This window comes from Procambarus clarkii, chromosome 27, assembly GCF_040958095.1.
Source record: "Procambarus clarkii isolate CNS0578487 chromosome 27, FALCON_Pclarkii_2.0, whole genome shotgun sequence".
Lineage (NCBI taxonomy): Eukaryota > Metazoa > Arthropoda > Malacostraca > Decapoda > Cambaridae > Procambarus > Procambarus clarkii.
The window spans coordinates 25,152,638-25,178,808 of NC_091176.1; the positions used below are offsets into that span (position 1 = coordinate 25,152,638).

The 26,171-nt window shown below is 39.5% G+C and overlaps 1 protein-coding gene across 2 annotated transcripts in view; it reads left to right on the forward strand.

Annotated features, from left to right (window-relative positions):
• The window catches only part of Top1 (topoisomerase 1), a 39,893-nt gene extending 14,661 nt beyond the window's left edge, over positions 1 to 25,232 (forward strand). For both annotated transcript variants that reach the window (XM_045749158.2, XM_069332453.1), the window contains 8 exons: positions 1,965 to 2,129; positions 5,183 to 5,323; positions 13,660 to 13,790; positions 15,436 to 15,673; positions 17,588 to 17,944; positions 19,855 to 20,097; positions 20,217 to 20,468; positions 22,941 to 25,232. In XM_045749158.2, the coding sequence (XP_045605114.1) occupies positions 1,965 to 2,129; positions 5,183 to 5,323; positions 13,660 to 13,790; positions 15,436 to 15,673; positions 17,588 to 17,944; positions 19,855 to 20,097; positions 20,217 to 20,468; positions 22,941 to 23,594 (2,181 nt within the window). In that variant the 3' untranslated portion in view covers positions 23,595 to 25,232. The remainder of the gene's footprint in view (positions 1 to 1,964; positions 2,130 to 5,182; positions 5,324 to 13,659; positions 13,791 to 15,435; positions 15,674 to 17,587; positions 17,945 to 19,854; positions 20,098 to 20,216; positions 20,469 to 22,940) is intronic.
• Positions 25,233 to 26,171: the final 939 nt, after the last annotated feature.

Sequence of the window (26,171 nt, forward strand, 5' to 3'; positions counted from 1 at the left end):
GTATGCATGTTTTTTAGAAAGGCAGCCTCAGCAGCTACCTAAGCTCAGTACTTGTTTAGCCAAGCCTTAGTTAGATACTTTGTTTCCAAAACCCACTCATGTCTGCCAAAAGCCAGGGCCAGAATCTGGCATTCACTGAGGAGAGGGGGAGCATAACATGTGGATGTAAGGCACCACAGATGACTTGGCCTAATTTCTGAATTACCAGTACTAGTGTTGGATCCTTTTGTTTTAGGGGAGGATCCATTGGCAGACTTGACATTGGTGTTGGAGCCTGATCTTTCCTTCAATGTTTGTCCCTTGGGTTTGTGGGAGAGTATGAAGGCCACTCCTTTTGGAGTGTGGGGGGGGGGTGGTGTTCAGGTGTTGGGTGTTGTCTCTTCTGAGTGAGATGGTTCCAGGAGTTTAGGGTTACATAAGGATGTAACCCTAAACCCTAATACAGTGGGTCTACTTTAACCTAATTTGGGCAGTGGTGTTAAAACCTAAGGGGTTATCATCATTCAGTAAAGGATTCCTTTTCAAGGCTTCCTTCTCGTTGACTTTGGCTTCTGGTAGTCATGTTAGTAAACGTGATGCTCTCACTACTAGAGGTTGTGGACAGGAATGGTGTTCTTTGCAGATTACTTGCACTTCTTAGGCCATTGTTCTCTCCCTTTAATCCCATTTCCTTGGTTCCTTGTTCCAAGTCTAGGCTTCCTCATGGTTATGTTTGGGGATTTGACTTGGCCAGCCTGGTGTATACCCATACACACATTTACACAAGTAAGCTGCTATTACTGCTTTCTTTTCCAACATGTTATGAGTTAATATTCTGGCATTCTAGCAGTGTTGACTCCTTATTACCTTTTGGATATTTCCCATCCTCACTGGACCTGTAATTACCTTAGTGTAGTTACAGGATGAGAGCTACGCTCGTGGTGTCCCGTCTTTCCAGCACTCTTTGTCATATGCTTTGAAGCTATTGACGGTTTTGGCCTCCACCACCTTCACTTAACTTGTTCCAACTGTCTATCACTCTGTTTGCGAAAGTGAATTTTCTTATATTTCTTCGGCATCTTTGTTTAGTTCGTTTAAATCTATGACCTCTTGTTTTTGAAGTTCCAGGTCTTAGGAATTCTTCCTTATCAATTTTATCATGGCACTTGGGTGGCTTTCTAAGCTCTCGTGTTTTTTTTTTTTCCCCCAACGCCTTTGGTTTCTTGCCTCACCCCACTGATCAGCTCTATTTTTGTGTGTTCTTTTATTAAATCCCGCATCAAATGTGAAGTGTCCATTATTGGGAGGCCTCAGTAGTTTCTTGTACCCTCAAATTTTGCCTCTATCCTGTAGAGTTTGTAGCCAAAATGGCACTGCACTCCATCTAGCTCACTAACTAGGTGAGTGTTTGTTGATTACTGTGACTTTTTCTAAGTTTGGGTTAGTCTCCTTATCTTTTTGATACTTTCCCTGGTATTCTCTCTTGTTCTTTGGCTCTTCTGTTCTCAGGTTGAGAAGGGTGTATGCAATATACTAGTGTGTGTTGCTATAGTGAGTGTTGCACACACATTCTCATCCTCCCCTCCCTCCCCCATCTGGTGTGTTTATTGTGTGACAGTCATCATTTGCCTTGTAACTTTCAGGTATCTAATTTTTTTCAAGCAGTGGTTTCATTTTTTATGCCTATGATTTCTGAAGTGAAGTTTCTTAGTTTTGGGTAAATGTCAGATTTTTGCTTTTGTCTCATAGACCAAGCCAGATTCTGGTCCTGGCTTATGATGGATGAGTCTGACAGGTTGTTGCTTCTCCATAAGATACGGCTTTGGGGAGGTACTGATGGCCACACTAAAATGGGCGTTTTTAACATTACATTCAACATTTTTATTTTATATATTAAATGGTGATATATATGTGGCAATTCCCAAAAGCTGCCTCAAATTAGGGCTTTGATATTTATATAATGTAAATGTTTTGTTTAATTATAGGTGAAGATTGAGGTGAAGGAGGAAATTAAAGAGCCAGAGCCTGTTCTACAAGATGAATTGACCATTAAAGAGGAGCCAGTTGAGTCTGAGGAGGAGGACAAATTGGTGATAAATGAACCAGTAAAAGAAGAACCATTGGAGGATGAGGAAGATGACGTTCCCTTGGTGAGTAAATATATTTGGGAGCAGCTGGAGGGGAATGAGGAAAGAGGAGGAGGTTGATCCAATGGTGAGTGTCTATATTGTGTTGAGGTTTGTTGGAAGCTCCATGCCATCTAAGTTGTCCTTTGCACTTGTAAATTATTCTACATTCTTGGCACTATATCCTGGGAAATGGCTGTGTAAGTGCCATCAACTCCGTTCATTCTTCAAGTACTGTAATTGTAGTTATTATTGGGGGTTACATAGTTTAGGTTTCTAGCATTTAGCTCATCAATGCATTTTAATTTACAGTACAGTAGAAGTTCATTTTCAGTTTTGTAGTTGGGATAAATTCTTTCTGCTTATGTAAAATAACTTCAAAGTATTTTTGCATAATAAGTTGATATTTTGTTTATAGGTCCTGATGTTTAAGTTTTGGCAATAGACTGGATAATTAGAAAAAAAGGCCTAAAAAAATATGAATGTACTGGTTCCTATCATAGTACAATCATTTGGTTGCTTTTTAACCATCAAAGTGTGGCTATCATTAAAATGGTCATCCCTGATTGCAATTTGTTATTATTTTGGTCTGATAAACACCTCCAACACCTATCCAACTGGATAAACACATCCAAAGGATACCTGATCAACCAGGCTGTAATTCGTACGTCAGGCTGCGAGCAGCCACGTCCAACAGCCTGATTGATCAGTCCAGCTCCCAGGAGGTCTGGTCAACGACCGGCCCGCGGGGATGCTAAGCCCCGGAAGCACCTCAAGGTAAGGTCTGGGTAATGGTCAACCTTCATTCTGGCATTGGTGAGATTATACTGTTACGAGAACCAGGACCAAACAATATATATTAATTTATTTTCCAGATGGAAATATATATGAGAGAAGGAATCTGTATGGAGTAAAAGAAATGCTTAAATACATAAAGGGCTATTTTGGAGCCCACCAGAAAAGGCAAATTTAAAAATTTAGTTTTTAATTTAGACTAAATTTAGTTTTTTTTAACAAAGGTCTCTGGGTGGGGCAACCTCCCCCTTCATCTACTATGGTTAAAATGAAGCATTTTAACCATAGTAGATGAAGGGGGAGGTTGCCCCACCTAGAGACCTTTGTTACAGCCAAAATGTATTTGAGCCAGACCAGAAAAGTGGTATTGCAACCACCTTATTGGTTAAGGTAAATCTTAGAAATGTGTATGATGTTGACCAGACCACACACTAGAAGGTGAAGGGACAACGATGTTTCGGTTCATCCTGGACCATTTTCAAGTCGATTGTGATGAGGAAGTAGATGCAGGCAATAAATAGGCTAGAGAGAGGTGAGGAGCGTAGTAGAGAAGAAAGTAGTAGGAATAAGAACTGTAGAGGGCCTATTGGCCCATACGAGGCAGCTCCTATTATAACCACCGAATGAGAAGGAGATAGTAATAGGAATAAGAAGAGGATAGTAAGGGAACGTAAAGAAAACAAAGAAAGAAAAGGAAAGAGAAAGAAAGATAAATGGAAGGGCAAGCTTATGTTAGGTCACGTTTGTTAGAAATATTAGAGCATTCAAGTATATACTGTGAAATGGAAGAATCCACAGCAACAAAGCCAGGACTCAAGTTCATGTTGGGTACATTGTGTATTAGAGCCGATTCAACAAGACGGCTTCTGTGTAGAGTAGAGGCAGGAAAGATTATTTTGGAGGAAGACCAATCAATAGAATGATTGGAATCCCTCACATGACAGAAGAGAGCATTGTTAGTGTCTGCAGACTTAACGCTTCTCTTGTGTTCTTTAAGTCTGTCATTCAGTGTACGGCCAGTTTTGCCAATGTATTGGAGAGGACAAGACGAACAGGAAATAGAGTAGACACCAGCAGCATTAGAAGCAGGAGGAGCAGTGTGAACTAGATTGCTACGAAGTGTGTTAGTTTGTCGAAAGGCAAGCTTTATGTCAAGAGGACAAAAGGTATTGGTAAAAGTTTTGAGTTCAGATATGAAGGGAAGGCATAGTACAGTGCTACTAGTGTTGGAAGCAGGTTTAGGATGAAAGAAATTGCGTTTTGCTTGAGAGTCTTGAGTCAAATTAAGCCGCAGGCTCCACTCCTGGTGGTGCCCTTCCATTAATTCCTTTAAGTTTCCTTGTAAACCACAAGGGGGTTTCTATAAGCCATTGCTCCTCGTGCCTCTCTGAGGTGGCCAGATTCTGGCTCGTGGTCCCTGGTCGTTGAATTTTCTTAGATAATAATAACCAGAGATGTCCAATCTTGGTAATTATAGGAATTTATAAACAGAGCCCAATTATATATATATGTATCTATACAGTATTGAAAAATATCATTTCATGTAAGCTGTACATGAAATGATATTTCATATGGGTGGACGGTAGTGTGTGTCGTGTGGCATTAATCATGCTCTTAGGCGTTAACGATTGTTAGCATGTACAGTATACCGTACTGTCGGTCACTCATGGAACTTAAATTTATACATATACTTTTCCAAATGGGTGTAGTATGTAATCTAAAATAATACGTCTGAGGAAAATTTAATATTAGGCACCGAACATTATGTATAGTACAATATATTTACAAAAGAAACGGAAAAATTAATCAATGCTGTCCACTTATTTCTGGAGGCTGACCCTCCAAAACTGCTTTTAAGCAAAAAACCATGTGTCTACATGACCATGCAAGGGATGTATGGCATCGTCATTACTGTCATAATGGTTCCCCCCCCCCCCCCCTGTAAGATATGGTTTCTTGTGCAGAGCATATAAGTTGCAGTTTATTAAACTTCAAATTTACAGTATGCAAAAAGTTTAGTCTTGAAATATGGGATGTTAGTCTGTTCCTTCAATACTTTATTGTTTCCATATTGGTGCATCTGTCCAAGACTTGGGAGTGAGAAATATCATAATGGTGTTTAGTCTGTATGTGGAATATGTAAAAGGAAGAACTTAGTTATATTTTTAAATTAGTAGCAAAATGTCTCATGCTATTAATTTACTGTAGAATAAAGCCCTCTGTTTGGAAATTCCATTTTGTTATGATTCATTGTAGCTAAATGTTTTGTTGTACTCTTTCAGTCTCACCGGAAACGTATAAAGGAGGAGGATGATGAAGATGATGACAAGCCCTTAGCCATTCGTAAAAAAGTGAAAACAGAACCTAAAGAGAAGAAAAGGAAAAAAATAAAAGAGGAAGATGATGAAGATGATTTCAAACCGGTAAGGATTGTTGTATTGCAGTCATAGTCGTCGTCATAAGATCATGAGGTGACTCTGGGCATGCTTTAATTTTTACTGAAGTTGTGGCAATATTTCTGAACTGAGGCCTATTAGCCTTTCGTCCAGTGGATATTTGGTGGTTAACGTGATGGGGAGTCCAAGGGCATGACCTAGTTTTCCTTTACTTCTTGAGGGTCTTGTGCCAAGGCTACATGAGGCCTTGCCTTATGTCGTGAAGGATCTGTACTGCCATCCTGGTTTGTTTTGGATTCATATTGGGTCCTCCATAGCTGTGGTCTGCTGTCGCTTTGTGCAGAGATAGCAATATATTTTTTGTATTTGCCCCCTGGGATGTGCCACATTTTCCAGTAGTGTTTCTTAGCTCCCAAGATGTATGTCCTGGATTTCTGGAAATGCTCTATAATTTGGCAGCGATGTGTGTCAATGCACTTGACAACTTACTGTCAAGTGCATTGACTGATATTTGGATGTGTTACCAGGGTTGTTTTGTTTTGCTTGTTCTGGGTTTGTGCTGTGACACTCAAGATGGATCCCATGGTTCTCTTGGGTGCCCATAGAATCTTGTGGTTCCATTGGGTTGTGTCTGGGTCTCCCCAGGTTATGAAACAGCCATCATCATTCTTTCTTTGACTTGATTCAGTCATTTGGTCCATAGGGAGTATTATAACTTTTTCTTATGCTAGTTGCACTTTGACAATAGATGGAGGGTGTTCTTTGTCAGGTTTCTTGACTTTTCCTTGGTTTTTCTAAGTGCTGTTCATACCTCGGGGACCCCTCTGGCTTTTTTGGAGTTTGATGTTTCTTGTATCTCAATACTGTCTCCTGATGCACCTGTCTCCTTTTTCTCTGGTTCAATTTTTAATGGAATTTTACCCAATGTTCCAGATATGTTTTTCTGAATTTTCTGGATACCTTGGTGTTATGTATCTTGCAAACATTCATTTTGCAGGAACAGATTGTGGTTAGTTGGCCTTTACATTGCTTGTTTTCCCACTTTCCTTTTGTGTGGTTCCACTTCTATTTCCATATCTGGCTGTTTTTTACATTTAATGGCATCTCATTCATCGCTTTGGTAAATTCCTTGCTTTTCTTATCTTTCTGACCAAGGCTGATGCCCTTAAGGCTAAGCATGCACCTGTTTTGAGTAAAGTAACTTTACTTTGGCTGTAACCCCTCGTTTTGGACAGTGCTGTTAATAGTTTTATCTTGAGGTGCCCAACATACATGGATTGGTTACCATGTCCTTGCACTGTTGCATGTCCAGTGCAAGGATATGCACATGTTGCAAGTTGCACTTCTTACCATGTACCATGCCCTACCACTGTCCCTCTCTGGATGCTGATTAGCATGCGTTAGCCTTTATCGTTCCAAATCCCATCACCTTTGGTTGGCTGGTTTCCCTGCACTATGTGGTGAGGCATGACTGTTCTCATGGTTAGTGCTGCCCTAGTACGACTAACAATGTCTTAATGAATGCAACCCACACAGAAAGGCATGTGGATATTACAATAAATCCCACAGCCTTGAAAAAAGAAATACAGTATACTTATGTACTCAGTTATGGGACGAAATTCTTGGAATACATTATTTAAAGAAGTGCAAAATATCCTTAGCACGTGAACTTTATATAAATAGAGGAAAAGCCTAGACAGATGACATCATACAGACTATAAAAATTAGACACACCTTCCCCACTATTCATGGGAGTTAGTAAAGAACTTACAAAAAACTTTTTGAACAGTCACACTTCAATCAAACATCACTAAGGTTGTTGAGAGGATGCTAAGAATCCAACTTACTGGTTATAATTCAGTTTAATACTGTTGTAGAGATTTGAAAGATCTTGTCTTTCATAATTGATTGCAACAAAATTAGAGGCATTTAAAACAAACCAAAATACAAGTGTTTTGTACACAAATTTTACAAAATTGTTTATTAAAAGTGACACTGGAATATTAGCCCATAAATTAAAACTTGGGGGAATAACAAGTGAAGTAGGGAGATGGATTTAAAATTGTCTAACAAACAGTAACTCAGCCACAATACAGTGGGAAACTTGGTTTCTCAAGGTGTCCTCACACCATACTTATGAAAGACATGGACAGGACTGCACTCCAAAGTTTTGTGTCATATTTCGCTGACGACACTAAAATGAATATGAAGATTGCTTCGAGTAAGATGCAGAATAAGTTCTATCAGATATTAAATGTCTAGTGAGCAATGGGAAAATATGACATTTAATGATGACAATTCCCATAACCTCTGTACAGGAAAAAATATAAAACTTTAAAAGAATTACAAGATGCAAGTCAAAGATCTTGGCATAATAATATCAGAAATCCCAATGTTTAGAAAACAGTAAAACAAACACCAATAGCCAAGAAAATAGAGGCTGGATAATGAGAGCATTCACTCTTAACCTCCCCTTTCAACACAGGTTAGATTTCAGAGCTGGAAGACGTTCAACGATCCTGTACTGCCCACATAGAAAGAAGTAAAGCACTTAGTTATGGGAGATGAGAGAGATATAATACATATGCACTTCAAAAATAATGGAAGGTTAGGTTCTGTACCTGTACAGTAAAATCACCACCTACTGGATTGGGAGAGAAAATAGGAAATGAAAAAAATTAAATGAAAAGTTGGGGTGCCGTAAGCACAATTAGAGAATATAGTGTAAACATCTGAGACCCAAGACTTTTCAATCTCCCAAATATAAGCAATGTTACTGGAACAAAAGTAGAAGCTTTAAAGAAAGAGCTGAACAAGTTTCTGATTTACCAGATCATCCTGGCTGTGATGGCTACGTGGGTCTTTGGGCTATGAAGACAAACAACAAACCCGACAATCACCAGGGAAGGCTGGTCCAAGGCCAGAGGTGGGTGTAAAAGAATTCTCTATCACCTACAGGTAATCAGCAACTGAGGGTTCTATTTTGCTCTCAGATGTGCATGCCTTGCTGTTGGGGGGTTTACATGTTTTTTCTGGGCAGGACACTGCCTGTTCCTTGTGATAGTTGTTACTGTCTTGGTTTGGCCTGTGGCTTGTTTTGCTGGTCATTTCCTCTCCAGCTTGCTTTGCCCTTCTCATTTTGGTCATAGTGTTTTCAGGTTCCTGGCATGAACTTTTGATTCTTGGTTCCATTTGCATTCTTTTATTGTGACTGGTTTGCCCCTAGTTAATGATTGGTTGCATTCGAATTCAGGTGTGCCTCGACATTGCTGCTGAGAAGCTGTTTAATTTTAAGTTGTTGGCTTTCAGTTAGGCTCCATGCTTCCTCGTGTTTGTGAACCCCTTGTTCATTTCCTCTGGATGTGTGTGTTTTTAGATGGGCCTTGTTTTCCCAACCTGCCTTCACTTGCCATTCTTATCTGTAGTCTTATTGCTTGTGTTCAGGGGCGAGTGTTTCATGCTGGACTCTGGGTTGGTGGCATCTTTGGACCATTATATATGTGGCCCTTTGAATGTTCATTTTGGGTTAATGACTTTGGTTCTCTTGAAGATTTTGCCTTGGTGAGGCTTTTGATTACTATTAGTATCATGGTCAGTTTGTCAATATGTTTGGCTCCTTCTGCACTGACGGGTTGGGGTTCAGGTGGAGGTGGGGGTAGGGCATCTTCTGCTTTGGGGATTCTAGTTTTCTACCTACATTTTTTAAGCAGATATTTATTCTTCCCTGGCCCTTTCTCATCTTTGTAGTGTTTGATGTTAATTTCTTTCAGGTGGTTTTGATTTTCTTCGGATATGTTCGTTGGTAGCTAAACTGGCTTTCTAGATCGGAGTATCAAAATAATGGAAATCCATATGTTTACGGTTAATCATTGGAAAATGGTTCAAGAATTTTGGTTTCTATTCTTTGGTGTCTTAGTGGAAGCCCTCCTTTCTAGGAGGGCTTCCCTCTGTTTTTCCCCAAGCTTTCCACCTGCAGTACTCCAAACCCAGTGACCACACTAGGCTCTAATCATGAGCACCTACTGGAGGCCAGGACCAGAATCTGCCCTACCCCTCTCTCCCCAATAGAGGTACCCTGTATAAGCATAAAGTAGGTGGGATAAAAGATGAACCACATTCCCAATAGTCAAAACCAACAATGATAGAATGCACCAAACAAACAATTGCTTGAAAAACATTTGCAACCCTGATTTAAGCTGCGTATTCATTCATAGTCTAGGTCCTGCGGCTAATCAGGTTCACATCCTTGTTACCTAATGGTAGTCCCTTAAACTCAGTCATCCTGGTTCCTCCTTCCTCTTCAGACACCACTTTTCTCAGAATGTTGGCCATCTCTTGGATTCTTTCCTGCATGGAGGCCAGTTTTTGTGTTTATTTTTATGCTGAAGAGCATTACAATTGTCTGTGCTCCCATCTTCCCCAGTATCTTAGCATCACCCTGCAAACATGTTCATATAATTCTGTATTCCTTCTGGTAGATCATTTAAGTAGACGATAAACATTACTGGTAACACTCCTCCAGCCTGATTACTGCCCTCATCTGTCTGTCAGTTAGAAAATATTTCATCTATGTCAGAAGTCTCCCTGTCACCCTTTTTTTTTCTTAAAAACAAAATGTCTTTTTTTTCAAGTCCAGATAGACACTGTCAACCCAACCACATAGACACTGTCAACACAACCACCTCTTTCCTGTAGTATCTCTGTGGCTCTATCGTAAAAAGTGATTAGATTTGTTACACAGGATCTTCCTGTTTGAAAACCAGTGTCTGTCTGTTATTATGTCATTACTCTCTAGGTGTTCAACCCATTTATTTGGCTTTAACTATTGTTTCTAGTGTTTTGTCTACTATGCTTGTTAGTGATACGGGTCTAAATTTAGAGGTTCCTCTCGCCTACCATTTTTATAGATTGGTACAATGTTTGCCTTTTTCCATGTATAGTGGTACCTCAGCGTACGATTTTTTAATCCGTTCCCAGAGATGGTTCGTAAGCCGAATATTTGTAAACTGAAGCGAATTTCCCCATAAGAAATAATGTAAATTGAATTAATCCAGATAGACAGATAGACACTGTCTATCCTTTTAATTAATCCTTTCCAGACTCCCCAAAAAATTGGCTTCAAATTAAATTTTATACCTAATTCACCCAAATCTTCAGTACTACAGTATGTACAAGTTATTACTTACCTTTACTGATGACTCTTGTTGGTGTATGGAAGACGGTGAGGAGGGGGAAGAAGTAGAGGTGTTAGTGTTTGGAAGAAGAGTTCCCTTCCATCAGGCAGTGATGACTTCTCTGGGGTACACTCTCTGACACGTTTTGCCTGCATACCACTAGGACCTGCTTGTTTTTCTCACTAAAAACTTGTCTAGCAACACTTGTTTTTCCCTACACTGTAACAGTTGTCTAAAGTGAGACATCACATTGTCATTAAAATGGTTAACACAATGGTCTGCTACAGCTTGATTTGGGTGACACTATTCAGCAAAACTTTGCAATTCTCCCCATACTGCACACATTTTCTTAATAAATGAGGAATAATCGTTTACCTGCTGGGTTGGGTTTTGTTGCGGTGTCTGTTTTTGGTTCCTTTGGGGCTGTCCCTTCCGCCACGCTTGCAATTACTGGGTTTGACCCCTGGGGGCCTTGTGTCGGCTGCTGTGTTGGCTGCTTCCTCTTCAGGCTTTTTGGGGTTCCTTGCCTTGGAACATTCTAGAGTTCTGCCTCGATGTGTTCATGGATGCCCTATCTCCAGGATAGTTCATGGATGCTCTCCAGGCCGGCCAGGGGTGGTGAGGTCCATCCTTCCATTCATGGATGCCCTATTTCACATGGATGCCCTATTTCACATGGATGCTCACCAGGGCGGCCAGGGGCGGTGGGCTCCATCCTTCCATTGGGCTTACAGCACACTGGGAATTTGAGGCAGTGTGGCTTATACTGCGTCGGACTCGACTCGCTCGGGGCTCCATGATCCAGCTTCATTTGGACTGTGCTCTGGTGGTTCATTACCTGAACCGCAGGGGGTCTCTGAGGTCCATGGCTCTTTGGGGCTTGTTGCCTTGAGTGGCTCTTTTGCTGAGAGCGTTTAGCTCTCCATGCGGTTCATATCTGGGGCATGGCCAACGTCCTGGCCGACGGCCTGTCACAGTTCATTCTGTTGAATGGATGGTCGATGCCTACTTGCTCAGTTGGCTCTGCCGGACATTCGGGCCACCGGAGGTGGGCCTCTTCGTGTCGGTGTGGTCGAGGCGTCTCCTCGTATATGTAGCACCCTTCCCTGACGGCGACGCCTTTGCGGTGGGTGCTTTTCGGCAGGACTGGTTGAGGTGGGGGTTACCTGTACCTCTTTTCCTCGATTCGGCTGTTGCTTCAGGTTCTGGCTCAGCTCGAGTCCTGTCGGGGGAGGGTTCTTCTTCTGGCCCCATGGTTTCAGGCGCTGCTTGTTCGGTGTCTGAACCCGGTGCGTTTTCCGCAGCTCTTCTTCTTGCGGCAGATTGGGCCTGTGAGGTATCATGCTGGTTTGTTCTACACGCACTTCACGTCTGGAGTTTCTGACCCGGGTGTATCACCATCTGTATGGTGAATAGATGGCTTCTCTCATGGTGTCCCATCTGCAGTCTTCTTCTCGGCGATAGTATGAAGTCTTTTGGCGTTCTTTTTACCACTTCCTTTCCCTGTGTAGGTTGTCTTCGATCTCGGATATTGTTGTGTTGACATTTCTTTCTTGACTCTTTCAAGACAGGCATCTTATGCCGAATACCATCGCCTCGTATTATGCTGTGCTGGCGGAGCTACACCTTCTTGCGTTCGTGATGGATGTCACTTCAGCTCCGTTTTGCATTTGGACCACCTTCAGCCTTTTTCCACATCCAGGACCTTAGCCGTCCTGGTTGGACCAAGTACTCTCCATTGGCTTCCCCTCGGTTTGTGGTGTCCCCTTCAGTCCAGGACTGTTTCAATAAAGCTTTGTTCTTTTTGGCTTTGGCTTATGGGGGTCGAGTCGGGGAGCTTCATGCTCTCCGATGCAGAGGCTTTTACTCTTTTGGTCCGGGTAGACATTTTGTTCGTTTGCAGCCATCTCCTTTTCTTGCAAATAACGGGACAGTGGGCTTCCGGAGGGGTCTGTGGGTTATTGATGCTTTGTTGGTCAGGCCAGAGGGGTGCACTATGTTTTGTGTCCCGATGTGTCTTTACACCAATACCTGCGCTCCTCGGTTTCTGTGTCCAAGGATGTGCTTTGGGTTGACCCGGTTTCTCTTGTTCCCTGTTCCAGGGCTCGGGTCTTAGGTCGTCCGCAGGGCTATCAAGTCTAGCCAGCCTGTGGTCTACCCTCGTGCCCATAATGTTTGCAGGTGTGTAGCTTTGGCTGCTGTGTTTGGCAATATGTCTTGGGCGAATAATTGGGCACAGGGGTTTTGAAGATCGAACAGGGTCCTGGCTGCCCAGTATCTAGGTAATGTGCCGGGCCCTCAGCGGTCTTGTGTTACCTTGGGTTGACGGTTGCAGCCAGTTGTCTCATCTTTGTTATGGTGCAGCCGCCTCCCGGGTAGGTCCTTTATGTTTTCTCTTTGGGTTGTTAGCTCCAGGGAGCTGATGGAACTCCCCCCACAGAAAACAGCATTGAATGTAATGAAATGCAATTTTCTGGGTAAAGCCCCGAAGGCTCTCTTGCACCCTCCTTTCACCCGGTTGGTGGGTTTTGTTTCCCTTTTTCAGCCTCCAAACAGATGGTCCGGCTGCCGGTTCGGTGGGCAGGGACCCCCCTCTCCCCCTCCTGTGATGACGTGTTACTTGTTTGCTTGTTTTTCTTTGGGGAAGTTTCTAGCCTTTGTTTGCTCTCAGGTTGCAATATTTTTACCAGGAGGGATTTCAAGCGCCTTCCTTTCTTGGTGCTCAACCCTGGTCGATGGCAGACATGAATACTGTCGTACATGAGTTTCATAGGTCATTGCTCCCTTCGTCTCTCTGAGGGGACCATATTCTTGGTAGTGGTCCCCAGTCGGCATGACAACTAATATTAGCTAATATCAGTCCAATAGCTCCAAGGAGCCGACGAGGCTTCCCCACAGAAAATGGCGTTTCATTACATTCAACACTGGTGTTTTGCAAGGTACTGTATATGTCTTATGATTTTGATTCTCATTGAACATGACAATTAAAGGTACTTATCATACCCATGTGACTTGTTGGGTTATGTAGATAAACTAGAGCATTAAGTTATGGAACTAAACTTTTAATCACAAAGACAATAATTTAATGTTTTTGATTAAATTAATTTTGAAATATTGTCATTGATTATTTAAATGGCATTCTTTATTTCTTATGAATTTAATTTTGGATGTTTGTTTCTTTTCATATAGGAGAAAAAGAAGGTTAAAAAAGAGAAAAAAGAGAAGAAACCCAAGTCTATTAAATTAAATACAAGCCAAGATTCACTTCCACAATCTCCTACCAAAAAAGGCAAAAAGGATGAGGAACCAGTTTGGAAGTGGTCTGTATAAATTACCTTTATTAATCCCCAGTAGGGAATACCATATTAGTTTTGTAGTGTATATTTTATTGTCTTATTTCCTCTTGGGACAGTTCATTGTAGTGACTTGGAACATAAAATTTTTACCAGTCTCCGTGGTGTAGTGGTAAGACACTCGCCTGGCGTTCTGCGAGCGCTTTGTCATGGGTTCGTATTGTGGCCGGGGAGGATTTACTGGGCGCAAATCCTTAACTGTAGCCTCTGTTTAACTCAACAGTAAAATGGGTACTTGGTTGTAAAAACGATTCTTTGCGGCGAGGATCGTATTCCAAGGACCTGCCCAAAATGCTACGCATACTAGTGGCTGTACAAGAATGTAACAACTCTTGTATATATCTCAAAAAAAAAAAAAAAAAAAACTTCAGCCTGAGCTTGAAAGTATGGCTGCAAATAAACTAAGCATTGTATCCACAGCAATATTGGGTCATTCCATCATCATAGTTCCTAACCCGACCATCTCAGATTTACAAGAAATTTTATAGGATGTTAGAGTGAATGAAGTAACTTATATGCAAAATTTTAGTGCTCAGTGATGCATGATCTTCATACAGCAGGGCTGCCAATGTGATAAAAATACAACTTTCTGGGTTAAGCTCCAAGTGTCTCCCTGAAGCTATTATCTCTGATAGTGTGCCAAGATACCATCTGTTATGGAGTTATATCTACTACTAGATACCATCTGTTATGGAGTTATTTTTAGGCCTACCAGGGTCCACAAGCAAGAACCTGGCCCTCTCACTGAGGTACAGGTAATGATTCCAATATGATATAATTTCTTTGAAATTATTAATTTCTGCCACCATCAGGAAAGAAGCCAGAAAGTCAGTGAACAAAAACAGACCACTGCTGGTTTAAGCTAGCCTGCAGTCTCGAAAACTACCAAACTAACCTAACAATGTAAATAAATGATTGAAAATTCATGTAACAAGCATGAGCTTTGCAGTGAGTTGCAAAGAGGCCCCATCTGGAGCCCAAATCACATTTACATCAATGTGGTTTGGGCTCCTTCCTCTGTAGGTGGCCCCATTACCCCGATGATGAGACCCTTCACAGTAGATAAATTGGTCGAGGTGGGGTGTTCCTGGACCTCTTTTTCCTGGTCTGGCTGTTGCTATGGGTCCTGGCCGGGTTATCTTGAGATGATTTTGGGGCTTAGCATCCCCAGGAAGCAGCTGTCTAACTCCCAGGTATCTATTTATTGCTAGGTGAACAGGGCATCAGGGTGAAAGAAACTCGACCCATTTTTTTTTCTGCCTCTGCCAGGGATCGAACCTAGAACCTCAGAAAACCTGGAAATTTTCATAATTGAAAACCTTTAGATAATATTAATAAATCAGTATTCTGATAATATGACAAATTCCCTGAATACCCAAAATGGCCTTCAGATACTCAGGATAATTACCCAAATTTACTTTCCTTCTAATAAATTGTCTACTCTTGACTACTGTCTATAGACTACTGTTTATAAAGCCTCTACTGTTTTACCATCGAATTCCCACTTCTCGTCCTTGTATTTGCTGCCTCTCATTCAGCTTATAATTCAATTACAAGCAATTTATATTTTGTACTGTATTAATTTATATGAAAATTCCTTCTTATATTTCAGGTGGGAAGAGACCAAACGAGATGATGGACTCAAATGGACTTTCTTGGAACACAAAGGGCCATTGATGGCTGAAGCATATGTGCGGTTGCCAAGCAATGTCAAGTTTTATTATAATGGGGAACCAATGGAGCTCAGCGAGGAGACTGAGGAGGTCGCAGGGTTCTATGCTCGTATGTTAGATCATGAATATACCACCAAACAAGTTTTTAATACCAATTTCATGAGGGATTGGAGAAAGGTAATAATTTTTCCATATTATAGCTAGTAGCATATTATTAATTTTCTTCCTAAGATATTTGTCTTGACCTTTGGTTAGGATATCTCACAGTTAGACAAGATCAACATTCTGCACTTCAGTAGCAGGCTACTAAAGCCTGCTAGGAAAATACTGGAGGTTCCTCAATCCAATATGTGACATTTGTTTATTAAAAACATTAAAGCCTTCCAAGCATTTCTGGAGTCATAAGGAACACCAAAGATTATTCTTGCATGCTACTAAATGGCATACCATCCCTAACTGGCACCAGATGGCAGGACTGACACCATAGCAATCCCCTGGCTCAAGCACATCATAGCAGATCGTATACGCAGGCAGAGCACAGAGATATTCAGTAAAGTGACACTTTATCCTTAAGAACTTGGTGTTAAATTTGTGTGAAGATTTATGTTAGGTTATTGAATACTTGTCGTGTGAGGACAAGCGTTTCGTGGCTTGAATTAAACTTATCAGTTCTCCAAAGTTATCTTTGTGCCTGGTCAGTTCTTGCTTTCAGCATTAGTTATGGTTCCTTGGAATTTGTTGTGAAACATTGTTGATTATACTGTGCACATTTCTAGGGGGGGGGGGAGATAGTATATATTAAAGATAGGCCTAAGATAGTATATATTAAACCTAAGATTACTTGGACAGGTTAGGTTACACACAGAAAATCACTAATGTGATATACATCAATGAGAAAATCCACTGGGTCTGGTGAGGTGACGCGATCCCACGACCAAGGCATTGCCAGCCGCATGCTCTACCACTGCTGACTTGCATAGTGGTGGTACAGTAGTAGAGTATGCGGGTAGAAATATCTTGGTTGCAGATTCGTGTCGCCTCACAGCCCTAGGGGATTTTCTCAGGTTAGGTTAGGTTCTTTAGTTCATTTTATAACTTTTTAATACGTAATTTAGGATAAGTCAACTTTTTGGGTCCAACAGACCATTTTTGTATATTCATCAAATAGTTGTTGTAAGTACTACAGTATTATTTTAGGAGGATGGGCTGGAAGGTCTTTGAATTGAAATGTAATTGTTTTTGTTGTATATACTGGGTATATGGGAAGGAGTCAGCAGGTATCCTGTGCTAGGGGCTGGTTAAAACTGCAACTTCAAGAACAAGAGGATGTAGGTTCAAACTAAGGAAACAAAGCTGCCATAAAAAACCATTAGAAAATTAACTTTTTACAAACAGGGTGGTAGATGATTGGAAGAAGTTAAGCGAGAAGGTGGTGGAAACAGTCAATAGTTTCAAAGTGTCATATGACAGATTACTGGAAAGATGGGACACTATGAGTGTAGCCCCACTTAGGTAATTACACATACACGTACTACTAAATGGCTTCTGGAATTGAGAAACAAGATCTCAATTTTGTAATAGCTCTAGCCTCTAGAGGAGAGGCTAGAGGTATTACATATGCCAAAACTAGAAGATAGGAGAAAAAGAGTAACATACAAAACCTTCATTACCTTCAAAATAGTTACAGGAATCAACAAAAATGGCAAATTAGAATTCTTGAAACCTACAACTTAAAGACCAAGAAGTCGTAGATTCAAACTATTGAAACAAATATAACCAAAAAAATATTAGAAAGTTATATTTGCAAACAGAGTGGTAGACGTTTGGAACAAGTTAAGTGAAAAGGTAGTGGGTGCCAAAACCTTCAGTAGTTTCATGTGTACAGGGAAGATATATGCAACAAGCACACAGCTCTTATCCTGCAACTACGCTTAGGTAATTACACATCATTAGAATAACCATTTTGTTCCAATACAGTTTTTTTTTGTAAGGTAGACAATTCTTAATGACAGTAAATAAAAAAGGTTATTGGTTGGTATGACATTCCAGAGCTGTTATTGACATTAAAATAATTGTTATTGTTTGTTACAGGTGATGACATCAAAAGAAAAGGAGATCATCACAGATTTGAAGAAATGTGACTTCCGCCGATTACACACTTTTTATGTACAACAGAACGAAGAAAGAAAAAATCGTACAAAAGAAGAGAGGAAAGCCCTCAAAGAAAAAAATGAAGCTCTGGTTGCTGAGTATGGATGGTGCAATATTGATGGTCACAAGCAACGGATTGGAAACTTTAAGATTGAACCTCCAGGATTGTTCCGGGGTCGTGGAGAGCATCCAAAACAGGGCATGCTGAAGAAGCGTATAATGCCAGAAGATGTGATCATCAACTGCTCAAGAGATTCTGTGATACCTAAACCACCTTCAGGACATAAATGGAAAGAAGTTAGTTATTTTAATTGTACATAATTATATCTTAGTTTATACGTATCCAAAATGGAAGTCTTAGTTTCAAACAGCAAAATTTATTAACAGTATTTAATGGTAAAAATAGTATTTATTTTTAATTTCGTAATGGGGACCAGAGAAGCTGGGGGCCCCCCACGTCTTAATTTCAAGCACACTAGGGGAAAGAAAGAGGAGGGAGGGCCTATATTCATTGTAAGGGGAGGATAAAGGAAATGCTTTACCCATTCAAAAGGGAGGTATGGGGAAGTCTGCTGTCTCTACCCCATTTATAGACTAGGGATATCTTGTTAATGATATTAGCTTATCTCCACTATGATAACATTTAGTCCCTTAGTGAGTGCCTTTCTCTTTCTACACATCAGAATACTTTTATAACAAAGGCAAGGTGTACAACATGTAAATTTGATTGATTTATTTTTCCCTTGCCTGAAGCTAATGATCAGCTTCAGGCATGTTGTTCGGTTGCGGCTCTTCGCTGTTCTCTATGCGTCTTAACCTCTGGGGCTGTGGACGCGTTTGGGTTTGCCCGTGTTCCTTTCCATCCTTCCTTCTGGTTCTGGGGTTTGTGGCTCCCGGGTCGTCTGCAAGGTTCTTTCGTTTTGTCTGTGGTCTTGTTTTTATGTTAGAGCGCATGGCGTCCGCCTCCCAGATCCTTCTCTCTTTTTCTTATCTGTGGTGAGGTAGCTCAGGGGAGCCGACAGGGCTTCCCCCAGAAAACCAGCGATGAATGTAATGAAACGTAATTTTCTGGGCGAGTCCCAGAGGCTCCCCGGCATCGCTCCCTCCCTCTCTCCCTCCCCCCGGTTGGCGGTGTTTTTCACCCTTTTTGACATCCATCCTAAGAAATGAAGGTTGGGTCACCGGCAGGTGGGTCTGCGCAGATAGCGGTGCAGCGACATGATGACGTCATGCTAGTTTGCTAATTTTCGTTTGGGGAATTCTGTTCACTTGTTCGGTCTTCGGTCGCAATAGGGAATTGCGAATAGGGAACAACCAGAATAGGGGTTGTTTTGGGGTGCCTACCTTTCTACCGGGCGCCTGTCCCGGTTGATGAATAGAATGCTTCCAACCACAGGGGGTCTCTATAGGCCATTGCTCCTCAGGCCTCTCTAGAGGGGAAGAGGGGGGCCAGGTTCTGGCTTGTGGTCCCTGGTAGACAAGAACTCCATGTATTGACTGATGCCAGAAAGATACACATATCCATTCAGCCTGGATAGCTCCGAGGAGCCTCTGGGACCCACCCAGAAAATGGCGTTTCATTACATTCAATGCTGGTTTTTTGAACTGCCAAAAAAATTCAACATATAAAACCAAAATTTTGGGGAAAAATAATACGAGACGATGTATTTTACTACCGTCAATGATATTATTACCCCTGCCTATCTATTTTGATCTTTTGAAGTGGAAAAAATATTTAATTACCAAAGGAGAGGAGGTGGTGGTAAAAGGGAGATAAAGCATGGGCACTGGTTTACCACCAACACACTTCCTCTTGTCATTTACAAGTAATTGTACTTGCCAGTTACAAGTAACTGACTTTTATAGTAGGAGAGGTTATAAAGGAGACTAGGTCATTTGTAACTTTGCATGTTCTCAAGTTGGTTACTCCTGTATTGAGCATAATTGCAAAATGAGGGTTAAGCTTTAATGCCTGCAAAAATATTCAAGGCATATTTTGTGTATACAGTAAGAGTGTAGGAGTTATTCACAAAGTTAAGAGTTTTACTAAAATGTAGGATTTATTTAAGAAAAACAGGTAAAGTAAAAGATAAAACGGATTGTTGAGGAGTATTATTTTTTCCCATATGCAATCTAATATTTTTTTTGTAACAATTTTTTAATTAATCTTGTGTATTCATTTTTGTTTTATAATGTGTTTCCTTTAGGTGCGAGCAGACTGCACAGTGACTTGGTTGGCATGTTGGGTGGAGAATGTTCAAGGGCAGACAAAGTACGTAATGCTTAATGCAGCCTCTAAACTCAAAGGTGAAAAAGATTGGCAGAAATATGAGATGGCCCGAAAACTGCATCAGCATGTGGACAAGATTCGTGAACAGTATAGAGTAGATTGGAAGAGTAAAGAAATGCGAATACGACAAAGAGCTGTAGCTCTTTATTTCATTGATAAGGTAAAATTGCTCAATATATTTTGTAACAATTTGATGTAATAACTCTGCATTTGCTAATATGTAAAATATATCGTATAAAATTTTGTATTAATCTCAGTGAATGTATTTTTTACCAACAGTTAGCCCTTCGAGCAGGTAATGAGAAAGATGAAGATCAAGCAGATACAGTTGGTTGCTGTTCTCTTCGTGTCGAACACATCTCTCTTCATGAAGAAAAGGATGGCAAAGAATATGTTGTAGTCTTCGATTTCCTGGGTAAAGATTCTATCCGTTACTATAATGAAGTCAGCGTGGAAAGGAGGGTATTCAAGAACTTACAGCTATTTAAAGAAAACAAAGAAGATGGAAATGATCTCTTTGATCGTCTCAATGTAAGTCTTTGTGAATTTCATGAAGGTTATACACTAGTTTATTCTGTGACAGGAAAAGGCATGTAGATTTATCAAAATGTCCTGTTTATTTACTTTTATTGTACTTACCAGTATTTAAGAATTGACACAAATGTTTTAAAGGCTGGCAGCTTGTTTGAACTATGAGAGAATTAGATGTCTTAGTTGGGGTTATTTTATGGTTTCCATTTTTTCTATTAGCCTTTATGTCTGATTGTATAATTGTGCAAGGAAGATATCTGTTGTTATTGAACTATGTAATCCCTAGTGTTAGAATAATTCAAAGTTTTATACAATTAAAGGCATCCACCACTGTCTCTCATAACTTGTTCCAACCTTTACACTGCTTGCTAAAAGGAACATTCTGATAATTTTTTTGCGTACCTTTCTTTATCTTGAATCTATGACCTATTGTTCTCGAAATTGCAGATTTCAGAATGCCTTTGTCAAGTTTGTTGATTCTTATTACTATTTTGTACAGAATGATCATATTGCATCTTTTTCATCTATCTTCTAGCTTTAGCATCATTAATACCTCTAGCTTCTTCTTGTAGCTTTGTCTTTTCAGTTTCAGGTGCCATTTAGCTGCATGTCATTGCACCTTTTCAGTTTATTGAGGTGTGGCAATATACAACTGCAGCATATTCCAATTTTGGTCTCATAAAAGTCGTAAGCAGTTTCCTTAATATTTCGCATCCATGTATTTAAGTGATGCTGAAGTTGGAGAGCATAGCACAGACTCTTCACAGTGTCCTTTGTGTGGTCTTCTGGTTAGAATTTGCTATCCAGAAACCCCACCCATTCCAGATCTTTTTCCTTGTCCAAGTTGTTTAATACTTTTTCACATAATCTGTAGGGGTGTGTGGGATATTTGCCTCTATTCCACATTCCATAATAATACATTTATTCACTCTGAATTCCATCATTCACGTGTTTCTTTATACACTTATTTTGTCCAGGTCATCTTTTAAGGCATTACCATCGTCTGTCTCATTTTCGCTAGTAACTTGATATCATCAGCAAACATGTTCATATTCATTCTGGTAGATCATTTATATAGACATTGAACGTTATTGGTACTAGAACTAAACCTTGTGGTACACCATTAGTAACATTTCTCCAGTATGATAAATTGCTTCTTGATTGCTGCCCTCATTTTTCTGTCGGAAAAATTTTCATTTGTGTCAAACAATTCCTGTCACCCCTCCAGTATGTACCAACTTTCAGAATAACCACTTGTGTGGGATGCTGTCAGCAAACCATTTCATGATGTATGAGCTAATTTTGATCAATTTGAGTTAAAACTAATGTAGATATATGACCAAACCTAACCAACCCTACCTATCCTATCTTAACCTAACCTAAACAAACACAACTAAGTCAATAATTTATGATCTTAATATAACATAATAATAATAATAATTGAAATAAACTAATTGGAAACAGTATATTGAGAATAAAGAAAATCGCTCGGCCTATTAGGCAAATCGGGCCTTGCATATTACGCCGAAAAATGCGTTCTAGGTATATATATTTATTTATATTTATATATGCGAAAATCCACAAAGAAATATGAAATGAGGTGAACGTTTCAGCTCTGTTAAAGCCTTTGTCAACACCAGACTGACTTCAGTCAGTCTGGTGTTGACAAAGGCTTTAACAGAGCCGAAACATTATATTTATTTATATATATATATATATATATATATATATATATATATATATATATATATATATATATATATATATATATATGTATGTATGTATGTATGTATGTATGTATGTATGTATGTATGTATGTATGTATGTATGTATGTATGTATGTATGTATATATATATATATATATATATATATATATATATATATATATATATATATATATATATATATATATATATATATATATATATATATATATATATATATATATATGTATGTATATATATATATATATATATATATATATATATATATATATATATATATATATATATATATATATATATATATATATATATATATATATACATACATACATACATACATACATACATACATACATACATACATACATACATACATACATACACACTTTATACTGTGTACTTTATTGATTTTTTAATATTACTAAATCTAAACTAAATATATACCAATCTAAACCTTATCATTATTATCTGACTCCCAGTTCTCATTACAGCCCTCCCTGAGATGCATTCTCAGGGATGCATCTTTTTATTGCCCATGTTTAAAATATGTCCTGTAGACTTATTAAAATAGGGAACATCAATAGGATTTATGTTTCTGCAAATAAGGATATCCATATTTTTGTAATACTAATGTACAGTTTTGGTATTTTTCAGGTATAAATTAAATTGTTTTGTTAGTAATGTAGACCTTTATAAAAATTATTTGTTTTAATAATGTTTTTTGCTGTATTTCATTATCTTTTCCAGACACAAATCCTAAATAAACATTTGAATGAACTGATGGATGGCCTAACTGCAAAGGTCTTCCGTACATACAATGCTTCACGGACCCTACAAGAGCAGCTAGACTTACTTACAACTGAAGATGATCCACTTCCTGCAAAAATTTTATCATACAACAGAGCAAATCGAGCAGTGGCTGTCTTGTGTAACCATCAACGTGCAGCCCCCAAGACCTTTGATAAATCAATGGCAAATTTGCAGAAGAAAATTGATGATAAGAAAGAACAGTGTGAGGAGGCTGAGAGGGAATGTAAACAGTTGAAAAAAGCAGCAAAATCAGGTGGCTCACAAAAAGAAAAGATGGCTTATGAGAAAAAAAAGAAGGCTCTGGAACGTTTGAAGGAACAATTGGAGAAACTGGAACTCTCAGCAACAGACAAGGAAGAAAACAAGACTATTGCTTTAGGTACTTCCAAGCTCAACTATTTGGATCCTCGTATCTCTGTTGCATGGTGCAAGAAATATGGAGTACCAATAGAAAAAGTTTACAATAAAACACAAAGGCAGAAGTTCCAGTGGGCAATTGATATGGCAACTGCAGAGTATAACTTTATGGGAGAACCAATGAACATTTCTAGGAACGATGATGGTGAAGGTGAAGAGGAGGAAGATGAGTAGGCAGTCTTATTCAGAAACTCGCTGAGAATGACCAAAGAGGATATTTTGGTAATGTGCAGAGTAAAGATGTATTCTTGGAGTGGTGTTGTACATTCTCATTCATAATTTAAATTAAGATCCATTGTGCTCCTCTGTAGTCTCACTAGCTTATAGTGAAGAGAAAGCAAACCTGGACAGAACACAAAGGATTAATTATAGGATTGTATTTTATTGCGGTTCAATTGTGTACCTTGAATATTTATTACACAATTCCATAAATTAAGTATTTGTATGTAGTTTTGCTATGCTAAACTATTTTGCGTGTATGAATTAATTTTTCTATTAAGAGTATAGGTCTGGAAATATTCACAAAAATAATACGGTTTTTACTAGACATTTGAGACTTCCGGCCCTGTGGGTTGATCAGTTTGTACTTGTAATTTGTGTGTAAAGAATTATTTGATATAATGTATTCTTAAATCACATATTATTTTATATGCATTGTCATGTATAGAGATGTAGTAAATATGCACCTTAACATTGAATTTTAAAGCCAAATTGTTAAATAGCAAAAATTCTCCAAAGAATCTCTGGTCAAAAGGGAGAGTTGTTACCCGAATGTGCAATCTGCAGCAGTGAACATCTTCATGGTCTCATGCCACTCCATAATCAAATTTTTTGGTATTAAAGTGTTTTATTATCACAATACCCAAAGACTCTAATGATCTTAAACAGATTTAATTCTGTGATTGTAATTTTTAATATTTTAATTACAGTACAGTACTTTGGTCTTATTGCTGAAGGGCAACAGCTGAATTTCATGACTAATGGGCAATGAAGTCCTTTTGATCACCTCATTCGAGTCTTTACTTGAACTTTTAAGTAAGAGGCCAACTCATAGCCTAAATAAGTCACCATTAATATTAAACACTGGTGCAGTTTTTATGTTAAATTATTATATGTAGGCACTGAAATTTAAATTACTAAAGGGTGCCATATTAAGTAATGCTCTGGACTTGACCCAGGTAACATGGGTTTGACTCTTTGACCTGGAAGGGTTGGCGAGACATTATTTACTGTGTAACAGATAGGTCCCTTTTCTTTGTCAGGGTTCCAGGCTAGCTAATTCAGGAGATGCCACCCTACTTTTTTAATCTTGTTTTATAGAATTGACTAGGATTTAGTTAGAAGGTTGTGTTGGGCAGCTGGTGGCACAGGCCATATGGCTGTTTCCTGCATTCCCTGGTGGCTGTCAATTAGAATAGCTTTTTAAGAATATTTAAGTTATGATCGGTGTAACTTTTTGGTAGAATTTATGGAATTTGACTGTGTTAGTTGATGCACCAGTGGGACATTAAGTACATCTGAGGTCATGATGTAGGCAACTTACGTTGTGAACAATATTCACAATAAACCAGCATGTATAGACCTTTGCAGGAAACTAACGGGACCCTTCAAGCAGACAAGTATTATTAAAGTATTATTCCGGACCTTGTTATGACTTCACTGAAATTGGTTAATGTAAAATCATCATGGTCTGTATTTTGCCATCTTTAAGAACTCGAGCTAGATCTTCCCAGTTCAGCTGGCCATTCCATACCATTGTGTGATATGCACCGTGTACATAATTATTATCATCAATAAACCTTCATCATGGGAGTTTTGTGTCTAGTAGCTTATTGAACCTTAATTTATACCATTACTGATAACATGTATACTATAGAAATGTACCTAATGAAAGAATCCCATTGTGGGTATTGCCCACCACCTATTCGCTATAATGGATGGGTTGATTGATTGATGAAGATTAAGCCACCCAAGAGGTGGCACGGGCATGAATAGCCCGTAAGTGGTACAATTTTTTTTTTCTCAGTAGTCTGAGTTTGCATTTAACCATCAAGCTGTTATCGCGGGGGAGGATACTGCTTCACAGTCTTTATGAGGGTGTCCAGCTAATGGATGGGTGAGGATGATCGCCATTTATAGGTGGTAGTCAGGTGAGGATGGTCGCCAGGATGAGTGGTGACCACTGAGGATGGTTACCTTACCTTGAGGTGTTTTCGGGGCTTAGTGTTCCCACGGCCCGGTCGTCGATCAGGCCTCCTTGTTGCTGGACTGGTCAACCTGCGATTTCATACGCAGCCTGACATGAGTTACAGCCTGGTTGATAAGGTATCCTTTGGAGGTGCTTGTCAAATTCTCTTAAACAGTGAGGGATCAACCAGTTATGCCCCTTATGTGTAATGGAAGAGTGTTGAACCATCACGGGTCTCTGATGTTGATAGAGTTCTCTCAGAGTCACACAGAAATCACAATAGCATGATGCATCCTAGATGTGTCTGAGATGCTCTCGGACGTAGGTTCGAATCCTCGTCACGGCCCTTGTGGATTTGTTCATTTGATGCATCACGCTATTGTGATTTCTGTGTGTAATGAAGTAAGGGTGAAGAGATAGAACGGCCTATTGACATAGCTCGAGTGCATGGGGGGAATTGTGTAAAATCCTGGTTTGTGCCTCTGAGAGGCTGCAGGATCCAAGTAAATTCAGTAGAATTTCTGGTTGCAGGCCCTCTACTATTTTCCATGTGTAAATTATTA